The sequence below is a fragment of the Neodiprion virginianus genome, chromosome 2 (assembly GCF_021901495.1).
Source record: "Neodiprion virginianus isolate iyNeoVirg1 chromosome 2, iyNeoVirg1.1, whole genome shotgun sequence".
NCBI classification, from domain to species: Eukaryota; Metazoa; Arthropoda; class Insecta; order Hymenoptera; family Diprionidae; genus Neodiprion; species Neodiprion virginianus.
The window spans coordinates 35,642,712-35,654,441 of NC_060878.1; the positions used below are offsets into that span (position 1 = coordinate 35,642,712).

The 11,730-nt window shown below is 41.0% G+C and overlaps 1 protein-coding gene and 1 long non-coding RNA gene across 2 annotated transcripts; one reads left to right on the forward strand and one right to left on the reverse strand.

The window, feature by feature from the left end:
• The first annotated feature begins 8,030 nt into the window (after positions 1-8,030).
• On the forward strand, positions 8,031-10,185 carry LOC124297669 (signal recognition particle receptor subunit beta). The gene is made up of 4 exons (XM_046748939.1): positions 8,031-8,227; positions 8,920-9,086; positions 9,214-9,353; positions 9,652-10,185. The coding sequence occupies exons 1-4, from the start codon at positions 8,128-8,130 to the stop codon at positions 9,989-9,991; spliced, it is 747 nt and encodes a 248-aa protein (XP_046604895.1). The 5' UTR covers positions 8,031-8,127; the 3' UTR covers positions 9,992-10,185.
• Positions 8,164-11,160, reverse strand: LOC124297670 (uncharacterized). The gene is made up of 2 exons (XR_006906654.1): positions 10,789-11,160; positions 8,164-9,048 (listed from the first exon to the last, which is right to left on the reverse strand). It is a non-coding gene; the product is annotated as an uncharacterized LOC124297670 (long non-coding RNA).
• Positions 11,161-11,730: the final 570 nt, after the last annotated feature.

Genomic DNA, 11,730 nt, shown 5'->3' on the forward strand with positions numbered 1-11,730 from the left:
AGTTTGGATGTTCGGATGTTCAGAAAGTGACGTCACCCAAATTTTTTTTTTTCTTGACGTCTTCGATCTATATAGACGAAAATCAGCTAGCCGAATTTCTCAGTCTGGAATCAACCGCGCAGTAGAGCGGACGTATGAGCATCGCGCTCCGCAGATTTCGAGTACCGGGTTCTCTATCCCCGTGGTTCCTGCACTCCGGGTCCACTACCTGGTGAAACTCGACTTCCAGGACAAGCGCTCCGTAGTTTCTGCGCTCCAGGTCTGCTACCTGGTGAAACTCGACTTCCAGGACAAGCGCTCCGTAGTTTCTGCTCTCCAGGTCCGCTACCTGGTGAAACTCGACTTCCAGGACAAGCGCTCCGTAGTTTCTGCGCTCCAGGTCCGCTACCTGGTGAAACTCGACTTCCAGGACAAGCGCTCCGTAGTTTCTGCGCTCCAGGTCCGCTACCTGGTGAAACTCGACTTCCAGGACAAGCGCTCCGTAGTTTCTGCGCTCCAGGTCCGCTACCTGGTGAAACTCGACTTCCAGGACAAGCGCTCCGTAGTTTCTGCGCTCCAGGTCCGCTACCTGGTGAAACTCGACTTCCAGGACAAGCGCTCCGTAGTTTCTGCGCTCCAGGTCCGCTACCTGGTGAAACTCGACTTCCAGGACAAGCGCTCCGTAGTTTCTGCGCTCCAGGTCCGCTACCTGGTGAAACTCGACTTCCAGGACAAGCGCTCCGTAGTTTCTGCGCTCCAGGTCCGCTACCTGGTGAAACTCGACTTCCAGGACAAGCGCTCCGTAGTTTCTGCGCTCCAGGTCCGCTACCTGGTGAAACTCGACTTCCAGGACAAGCGCTCCGTAGTTTCTGCGCTCCAGGTCCGCTACCTGGTGAAACTCGACTTCCAGGACAAGCGCTCCGTAGTTCTGGCTGTCCAGGTCCTTGACCTGGTGATTTTCGACCTTCAGGACTAATTTTCTGTAGATTTGGCTGTCGAGGTCCTCCACCTGGTGGATATCAACCTCTTGGACAAGCGCTCCGTGATTTTGGCTGTCCAGGTCCTTGACCTCGTGATTTTTGACCTTGAGGACTAATTTTACGTAGTTCTCGCTGTTTAGGTCCTGCTGTGGCGAGCGAGGATTTTAAAGTTAGTTTGGAATAAAGTGGCAAAACATCGTTGAGGAATTTCACCCCGAGGTACGCAGGAGCGGCAACAGCATCTCATCTCATTCCGCGACGCCCCATAAAAATTAATCCCGATCGTTAAACTCGCATCGTAACTGTCAAAATATACGGCCCAGATCCTGCGCGAGAAATCTTTCCTGGTACGGTGCGCGTGTACCGCCATAAAATAATTGTTCCTCACGAGCACACAACTGTCAACCGTGCACAGCGATGACGAACCGATCCACCCCTGGAATACCGATTCTAGTTCACTTTTTACAACATTATATAATATGGCGGGTGAAAAGTAGTTTTTTTTCCTTCTACATTACTGAGTGTTCTCCATTCTTGGCAGCCTCGGATATTTGTAAAGCTTTCAGCGGGACTCGGAGGAGGAATAACTAGCTAATCATTAACGGGGGAAACTGGGATTAATCAATCATTTTGAACTGAAGTTTGGATGGACAGTAGCGAGTCGTTGAAGGGAGAGACACCACGTATGTGCGTGGAGATACAAGGTATGCAGGGATCCGCCAACCTTCCACGACTTGTCGGGGCTTTGTCTATGGCACAATTTAAAGGTAACATATACGCACCACTATCGTAAAGGGGGATAATGGCCCTGAGGGAGCATTAAACCGAGGTATAAAGGAGCTCTCAGCCATACGCCATAAACTACCCTGCGTGCAACGAATTTGTAACATTTTATTTGCGAGGTACGAAAGAGCTTGAGCCAAGTAGGGAATGAGGTTATAGGCCATAGGGTACCCGGAACACGTGAGAGAGCAGATTTGCTACTTTGTACGTCTGTTTGACGACTGACATTTTTTATACTTATTTTCATTTTTATATTTATTTTTATTCCTTTTCGGACCGCTTCAGCCGAACCCGGGGGCTGTTTGGCAGCGGTGAAAAGCCGGCTGCCACAGCACAGATTTATGCCCGATACCCGTATGAGACACGAGGGCAGTTTTATGATCGGTTCCGTTACAAAGTTTACTCTTTGAAAAGCATCGTACCTGCAACTCGCAAGCCACCGGCTTAAGTCTGACAAAAGCATCGCGAAGTCGTTAAAGGTGCAACTCTCGTGCGATAATACCACCGAAATGCATAACACCTATGCCGTTTAATTTGTCGGCTTCACCAAATCGCCTTTTCTTCTCGGCCGTAAATTCAACTCTTTTCGCGATCAAATTCGAGCCAGCTTCTTCCTGGTGGAGATAAATAAACTTGAACACCCCGTTTCGTCGTGATTGTACCGACGGGCATTCGCACCTTCGTTAACCCGTTTTACAACACGGCTGAAGCAGCAGTCCTCCTTAAATGCGCGCCGATTTTTACGGACAACCGTCTCTCCTTCTCTGACAATAAGGGTCTTATCTCATTAACGGTTGGGTCTCATCTAAAGTACCCGCAGACCTTTTTCTTGCCAGCTAAATGGCCATAGAGTCAGAGGGTAAAGGGCTGCAGCCGTAGAGATACGAACAAATTATGCTATCGGTGCGATGCACATGTGCACTTCGAGTCGTTGGAGGAAGAAAGCGGAGATTCGGATTGAGGATTCCCGGTAAGAGGAAACAGATTTAAGGGAATTGATTACTTTACAGACTCGTTTCACAATTTACGGTGCTCCCATTCCTCGAAATTTTTCATTCCTTTCGTTTCAAAAATTCACTTCTTGTTAACTCGTTTTTAATTAGGGTTATCGGAAAATTTTCACAATTACCAGTTAATACGGCGCTGATTTCAATTGATACGCCAATAACAGGTGAAAAAATAAATGACAGAAAATGTGTTTTTTTTTTATCATTCGCTTCGTTCGACGTATTGGATAAGAAGAATATCAACCTTAACAAAGATCTTGATATTTGTAAATACAAATTAGTCGCGAAGCTGGAGACGACGATTCTTTTTCTCGGTGCATTCCGTAAAGCCGGGTTGGAATATTTTTTCGCTTGGTAAAAATCCAGTAGATAGAATCGACAAAGGCGCGATTGGAAGCCGGACATTATCGTATGCTTATGCGTGTATAAGATACACGTGCGGTGTAAGGGAACGCATCGCGTCGCCAATCGCGATTCGCTAATCGTTAACCCCTGGCCGAAGAGCGAATATATCGAGCCTAAAGATACCGGGGTTTTATTTATGTAGCGTCAGCGTTGGTTGGCCAATTAGGCGAGGGGTTGAGTAATAATTGGCGTCGCTAATTACGGTTCGGATGCACTCCTCCAGCCGATTTATAATAGAACCCCGGCTGGGTAGAAACCGCAGCGATGATCGGAGCGTTAAGATCTAGGCGAAGAACGTAGCGATCATTTGACTCGGCTGGACCAATAAATACATGTAAGGATGGTATGATCAACACGGATGAGCCGGCGCAGCGCGTTTTATGCAGACATTCGCACCTTCCTCTGTAATTATATCAACCTAAAATCAAGGATGAATTAACCGCGAATTAAGGAGCGTATAAACTGCCCTCCGTTATATACCCGCTTCGAACACTAACCTTGTAATCATAATCACGCGATAGGTATATAACAGTTTTACCCGGCGTACATAAGCTTATTGTATATATCCATGCATACCGTATACGTTTCACAAACGCGGCTGGAAAATCTCGTGTATATACATCAAATTTATTACCCCAATTTACTCACGGGCGTTAGCAGGATACGTGCAGCGAGGCCAGAGAATTACCTTAACTGGCTCCTTATCCGGGCCATTAAGAACCTCGCGTAATATTCGCTCCGAATGGAATATAATATTATCAAACCAAGCACAGTACAGAAGCTCTCCCGCAGATATTATGGGATAAAGCTAAGGTACGCTAATTTCATAGCAAACTCTACAATCTGATAACTTGATAAGAAAAAACATGAAATATACATACATCATTCTCAGTCGCTTTTTACTGAGCCGCGTGATCATTGAATTCCCACCCCTTCTCATAGTGAAGATACGAGGCGAACGAGTGCAAATAGTAATACATGTATACGTGTGTACATGTCAATGGAGAATTTAGGGATCGATTCAGTTTTTTTCGCCCGTATTGCATCAGCGATGAAACTACTTTTTTGAAGATTTATATCCGCTTCTTATTTGGCTCCGTATTGTCTTACCGGGCAGAAAACAGTTTGTTGTTCCCATCGTTTTTTGCGGTATAATTGCAGATTCTGCGGCCCGCTGATCGCAGTTCGCTCTTTCTTTAACCGGGGGCAAGAAACACTGCACGCTGCAGGGACCATCGAGTCGTTCGTGTTCGATGTTCCTCCTCTCGATCCTCCCCTGCCTTCTCTTCCTCGCGCCCAGTCGGCTCCCAAACCACCTTAAGATTCTTCCTTTCTTGCCGTATTTTATCGCGTTGGTCTCTGCCGCTTTTTTCGTGGTTACTTACAACGAACCGCTTAAAAATCAGTTAGTTTTTGCCCCAAGAAACCTTCGACTAATACGACAGCCCCGTTCTGTCGTATTTGTGCAGTCGAGTAATTCCTGCACAGCGAAGAATAAGATTATATGTATTTATAACGTTTTCATCTTTATTATTCATTAATTTTTTTCGGGCTACCTTGTATTATATATATTATATAGGTATACCTATGTGCGATGCACCAACCAACTTTCGCGATGCGAAAAAATTATACGATTTTATTACCGCACTTTTGATTATCTTTTCTTTTTTTTTTTTTTTTTTTAATCATTAATGGATTTTTTTCAACGCAAAGATTATTCGCGGCGATTTCTTCAAAAGAAATAGAACGACTCAGTGCCGGAACTGGCACACTTTGCCTGTTTTAACGTCCCGATAATTGATACGTGCTTAATAACCCTCCATATAGGTTTTGCAGATTGAAAATATCCTCGCAAATTTATGGTGGCAGATGTGGTCACATTATTAAATTCCATCCTTACATTCGACGCGTACGCAGGTATTAGTGCGTTTGTAAAGTGATACCTCGGTACTTTTTACGAACTGTGCACAGGTGGACTGCTAATTATACGCGTTAATTGCCCGACTGTTATATATATTATACACGTTATGTACCTACGACGATAATTATTAATCATAAATTATTACGGACGCATTATTGCGGATTTCTCTATCCGTTTCGATATGCACATCGCGTATGATATTCGAGTCCTCGTTTCAGTCTCAATTTATAAGCTGCAGCTTTGATACTTATATATTTATAGCGACGCTTATAAATAATTGCTCGAATGAAATAAATATCCCGTAATGGCAAAAGTGCATTTCGATGATTTAAACGTTCAATTTGTTTGCCAAGTGCAGCGTGGTCTGTCTGTTCCCCGTTATGCCATAAAAGAGCATGGGCAGAAACTCATTAATAAGCAATAATATCCTGTCAATGCATTTCTGATCGATATGGACGTCCCGCTGAGTCCGATCTCGCGACTGCAATTGCAGTCTGCTGGCAAAAAATCGTGCGACGAATAAGATTCGGACCGCATGCATGCGAGTATCCCTGGTGATATCGGATCGGCGGTTTCTCAGGGTGCGCAGAATTGACGAAAAAAAAAAAGAATCTTTTTACAGAATATAATCGCAACGAGAATTTGTCGCATTATGCAACTTTACATCTGCAAGTAAGTTTGGCGCGAGAGCTGCTGCATCTCGATCGGCTCGCTTATTCCCACGGGATTCTGCGAGATCAGAATCCAGATCTCCAAATAACTGCTACCGCCTCTGGAGGACTGTATGTCCGCAGCTTCAACCATATTCCAAAGAATCGAGTGCCCCGCAGTCTCTTCGAAAAAGACGTTCACCCACCGCTGTTTGCAAGCGGAGAGAGCATTTCGCGAGTTCATACTACGGCGCCGATATTTTGCAGTGCAATAAATTCGAGAGTCACGCGACTCCGCCGGATGCTGAGATAGCTCGGCCAAATCTGTACTCTCTAGCAATTTTCTTCTCGCGCTTATGTCTGTGCAGATTGTGATACGTATGTTCGAATCCGTAACTTTGAGCTGCTCGCCAAGCACAGATAATGCGGATATCCCTTTCTTCGATAGCATGAAATTAGAAATTCGTTTTTCTTTTCATCGATCGTCAGACACACGGGACCGAAAATGTCTGTTATCACTCGTTTGTCAAGTTCAACTCATGTTGACTTCGTTAAAACTATTTTATACGGGAATAATTTTCCCTCATAGTTGTGGGACTTGACGGAATTGTGATCTTCTAAGTTGTGGAATAATTATACGCCGCCTACCCGTACTGGATACCCTTCATTACCCGAAACCATACACATAGGAGTCGACCAACTTCCCCTCTATTCATCGACTTTCCCTCAGTAAAGGATCCTTTCATCCAATATTTGGCCAGACATCCCCAAGTGGGACATGTGTTTAGAATCACTCAGCGACAGCAGGTGCGACCTGCCTCCCTCGAGTGTAGTACACACATTATAACACTCCACACGTGAATTTACGGGTGGTCCATCCCCAAAAACGTGCGAGCGTTGTGGCGGCGACGGCGGCGGCATGGCAGCAGCAGCAGCAAGCCGTGTGTTTGTTGTCTCCTACCCCTATATACGGCGCAGCAAAGCGGCGAGCAGGTCTTGGTGATTGTTTATTTTGCTTTCCAATATTTTTTAGACAGAGGTCTGGTTTTCAAAAGAGCAACGGAACCATGAAGAATGGCCTGCGATACGTGAGTGCCCTGGATAGAATATGCCTGTAACATACGTATAACGGATATGCAACGACGGAGCTGCTGTCCAACAGACACGAATCCACGCTTATGTACATTTCCCAACAGAGACTGAATGAGGCAAATTATTGGGGTAAATAATATTCACACAGAAACTCCCTTTCAATATTCATTCACTAAGGTCCCTCTAATGATGTACGAAAAAGAAAATTCCTGCCTTCTCTATAATATTATTTGAATACATACATTTATATATATATATATATATTATATTTAATACATACATATACATAGGCAGTCACATACAGGAATAAACAGCCTGTTCATTGCTGACGAGTACCCGATTTTCATCGTATTTGTTTCTTTTTTAAGAATTGTTTAAAGAACAATAAGACAACAGTTCCTAACTGTAATCTTATAAAAAGATGAAATAAAAGTAAAATTTAATTATTTGCAATACCACAAACAGTACCGCGCCGTAACGGTAATGCATATGAAATAAAATATTTTAAATTGATCACTGTTTTGGTACATCTTACAGTTGTAATACAAACATATTGTAGAAACAGCAACGCAACTCAATTTCAGACTCATAAAAATTTACATGGAACGGAAGACGATTCAGCTAATTATTAAAGTGTACTATCACATTCGAATATTCGAAGACCCATCTTGGCAGGCTTATTATTTCAAGTGTCATTCGAAAATATCAGTTAAATGGTATGTTATTATTACACGAAACGGATTTCGAAAGGTAGCAGTATCATTCGGTATAACGCTTGAACGCACACGATTTCAAGAGTATTATTTGTAACGAAATTCAAACTGTCACATTTGTAACATTTTCGTACCCAGAATGAACTTGCATAATATTTCAATACCATTAGAAAATGGATTTACTGTTCGATTCAATCTATTAGATTAATACGTATGTGTAAGAAAAGGTAAAATTCTGCATTGAAGTATTAAATAAATAAAAAGGCTTTCAATATGCACATTTGAATTAAGTAGAGTCCCTGAGTTGGGGAATTTGGATCAGAAGCAAGCTCTATCTGTACATCAAGACGAATCAACCGGGGATTACAGTTAGTCTCTTGGTAACACAGAATTATCGGTAAGGTAAGGATCTGTTTCACCCTCTACGCTCTGCAGTACCAACAGAAGCAGGGTATTTTGTTGGATAATGTTGGGTCAGGTTAAATCACGTAGTTGCACATTCTGCCACACACAAAGCGAGACTCGAGGTGACATTTACACCATATGCACCCACGTTTAGTTCAGTAGTGAAAATATCGCAATTAAACACGGTCCAGGATGGGGAAAAAACGTGGAGAGACGCTGACACTCGAGAACAATGAAAACACACAATTTATTGGAATGCTCGTTGCTGTGTTTACCATATTTATCACGCTAGGTATAATATTACATGAAATAGATTAGTCTTAGGTTATGATTTTCGACAAATTATTGTGTTTCGTTGTGCACCGTTCCCGCTAATGCACCGCATTCAATTTACACAAGTACATAACATTTGAACATGTAAACATGCGCATTTTGTTACTAATATTGAAAAATCTCGTTGCTGCACGAATTTGTATAATACGATTCGATCTATATATAGACAATTAATCTCAGAGAGATAAGAGTAACAACAATTTTATGCATAATGTATGTACGTGGCATATGGTAAGATGATATATTGGCATTTCTTCCAACAATGCAGGTTACATCAAGCTAAATTAATATCGTGCCATTAAAAGCATAGATCTCATATTAAAACAATATCATAGAATTTACAATAGTTGTAAAATAGTATTAAAATAGTGAATAAAAAGAAAACAACTCTAGCTTCGTGATTGTGTACATAATAACAAAATAGATACATTATTGGAAATTGAAATATTGATTTCTTCCGTAGAGTCAAAAAAGAAATTGACTGTACACAGTTTGTAATAAAATTTCTTGTTTACAAATCCACAGTTTTATAACAACGACATCGACTTGAGCAATAATCATGTAAAAATATATATAGTTACATTGTTTTATTCAACCTAACTAATGATCTACATACTTTTAAAAATATGTGGCATCATTTTATTATTTTAGTTGTATTTGCTGTATGGCGTAGGAGAAGATCCGTTGGCCGAAGCCTGATCTTGGCAGGGCTTAGTAACGCTGGAAAAACATTGCTGTACGCTCGGCTCCTTCATTCCAAATATGTCGCGACACACACCTCTGTTAAAGAAAACATCGGGGACGTTACCATCAATAACGTAAATTTGAAACTAAACTTATTTCATGATTGCAATTTTTTCCACATTTTTAGACTAATGTGCTATGCTGTAAAAACATAAAATATTAGACAGAATAAATCTACTGTTCTCTTCTTTTTTTTTTCAGAGCGCTTTGCGAATTGTTGACATTCCTGGTCACGAGCGACTAAGGCAAAAGTTTTTTGACAATTACAAGTCTTCAATAAGAGGATTAGTCTATGTCATTGATTCAGTGACCATACAAAAAGATGTCAGAGATGTTGCCGAGTAAGTAAATAGTGAATTACCGTATTGTTCCGAGTACAAGACGGCCCTCAATTCTGAGACAGTATTTCAAGGTAGTTTTTTAGTTACCCGCACGTCAGACAACTCCGCATATAAAACAAGGTCAATTTTGGGCAGGTGCTGTCAACGACAAAAAACCTCCGCTTATATTCGGAACAATACAGCATACCATCATTTCCAATTAATTTCTCACGATTATGAATAGACTCCTCTTCAGCATTAATCAACTGTGATAAAACTTCGCCATTCCTGTACAGTTTAAATTTCTTATCTGTTACAGATATTTATATACGCTCCTGTCTGATCCTACGATTCAAAAAAATGGAACCCCCGTGTTAATTTTGTGCAATAAGCAAGATCAAACAACAGCCAAGGGATGCAGTGTGATTAAATCTTTACTTGAAAAAGAAATTAATTTGCTTAGAGTAACAAAAACTAATCAGTTAGAGACTACGGATGCCTCTTCGTCAAATTTTTATCTTGGCAAACAAGGTAAAGATTTTGAGTTTATTCATGTAGGCTCGAAAGTTGATTTTGCTGAAGCCAGTGCATTCGATAAAGATTCTGAGACTTCTGCTGACATTGAACAATTGGATATCTGGCTACAAAAGATAGCTTAGTACTTGAGATCTCATAAATCATGCTTACACCATATCGTTTCATTGGCTGTATCGAATCTACACGATTATTGACACAATATGCACATGGCCATATACGTGTTTTGCGACATGAATAATAATTTTTAACTTTTTTTTCTATTCATTATTATATTGCTTTATTTCAGAATACATATTGCATTTATTACTTAAATACATCATTACTGCCTTTAATTTGATTTGATATAAGTCGTGCTATCTGTAAGTTACAATTTTTACTCTAAAAATAAAAATTAATTACATTTAAAAAAAAGAAAATCATAAAAGAAATAGCGTTACGTTTTTGCAATGGTAAAAACAATGTTGCAACTTTGATGGGGGGGTGAAAATCACGGTGTGTACTATGCAGAAGACTTGCCTACCTCAAATTTTTTATAGTTTACATGGAAGTTATTTACCTACCAGAATTTTTAACTACCAAGCCTCAAAGCCTTAGCTTACACCAATAAATTATACAAGTATTAAATCTCTACGAGAAATACATAAAAACTAAAATGTTTATTACTTTAAGGAAACTCATAAAACTTTCACTGAATTTTGAAAATCGAAAATTAGTCATCTAAGATCGATAGGGGAAAATCCGAACATCAATTTCCACGTGGTAAGCCGTCCGTCATATTTACAGATGATATCTACTGTTTACCGACGCATGCTGCGACGTTGCCAGATTTACGAACGACAAGTTGAAGTTTATGTTATTGCTTCAATAGCTAAATTGTGACCAATTACTGAACGGTAAAACTTTATTGATTACGGAATACCTTTGAAGTGATGTAGAAGATTCGTATTTACATGACTCAACCCACGGTCAACTCAGCTTACCGCCGTGTTTATGTTTCACGAATAAACGTTACAGACACTAATAGTAAGCCCACGAATGAACCTGCAGTCAGTATTATACACATGTCACGAGTCGTGAAGAGCCCGAGAAGGCACGACTTAATTTTTCCGAACATCCGTGCGCTTTAATTCTTTTCCGAATTAATGAATCAGCCAAAGTATTAAACATGATATCGCATCTTTCGACAAACGTATCAATGCTTCGGCGCGCGACTGCGATCTTGACAGCCGACAGTCAGCTGTTCAATACGGTCCAGCTAGATGACAACACACTTTGCAACGTGAATATGATCGATATTCTCGAAAGCTTACCGACACGAAGTAAGGTGATGTTCCCTGACGTGTTGACACAAAGATTGTTCAAATACCAACTTGAACATGGTAGACAGTGTATTCCCAGTAGGGTCCGTTTTGTCCACAGTCATGTAAACTGGATAAATCTACGGAGGATCAAAGGTAGTAAAACCAGTTCAGGTTTAACCACGGTCCCGTGAGTTAGTAAAAACGTGGTAAAAACATACAGGGCTCTGCCCATTGCATTGCCTAAGCGGTCGCGACTCCCTATCGCCTGCTTGATACAAAAGTATGACTTAACCAATAAACGAGTTATTGAAAATAAAACACTGCAAATATATTGAAGTTGAATTTCGTACATAACTCTAATTAACCGTTATATTTGCCACTTTGACGAATGCATCTCACGCTCTATTGACAATTCTCACGTAGAATTCATGTGAAAATTCATATCAGAACCTTATACGTGAGTTTATAAAGCAACGAATGAAAATCTAGACTTTTTAAGTACAATCAACGAACAATCTTCGCTCGTCCCGGCGATACTAAACACATAACGGCGATTAGAA

Bases quoted from the DNA above. Each gene is read 5' to 3' on its own strand.
- LOC124297669 (XM_046748939.1), top strand. From the start codon at position 8,128: ATGGGGAAAAAACGTGGAGAGACGCTGACACTCGAGAACAATGAAAAC. The intron at 8,228-8,919 runs GTATAATATTAC...TTATTATTTTAG, and splicing joins TACCATATTTATCACGCTAG to TTGTATTTGCTGTATGGCGT. The intron at 9,087-9,213 runs GTAAATTTGAAA...TTTTTTTTTCAG, and splicing joins GGGACGTTACCATCAATAAC to AGCGCTTTGCGAATTGTTGA.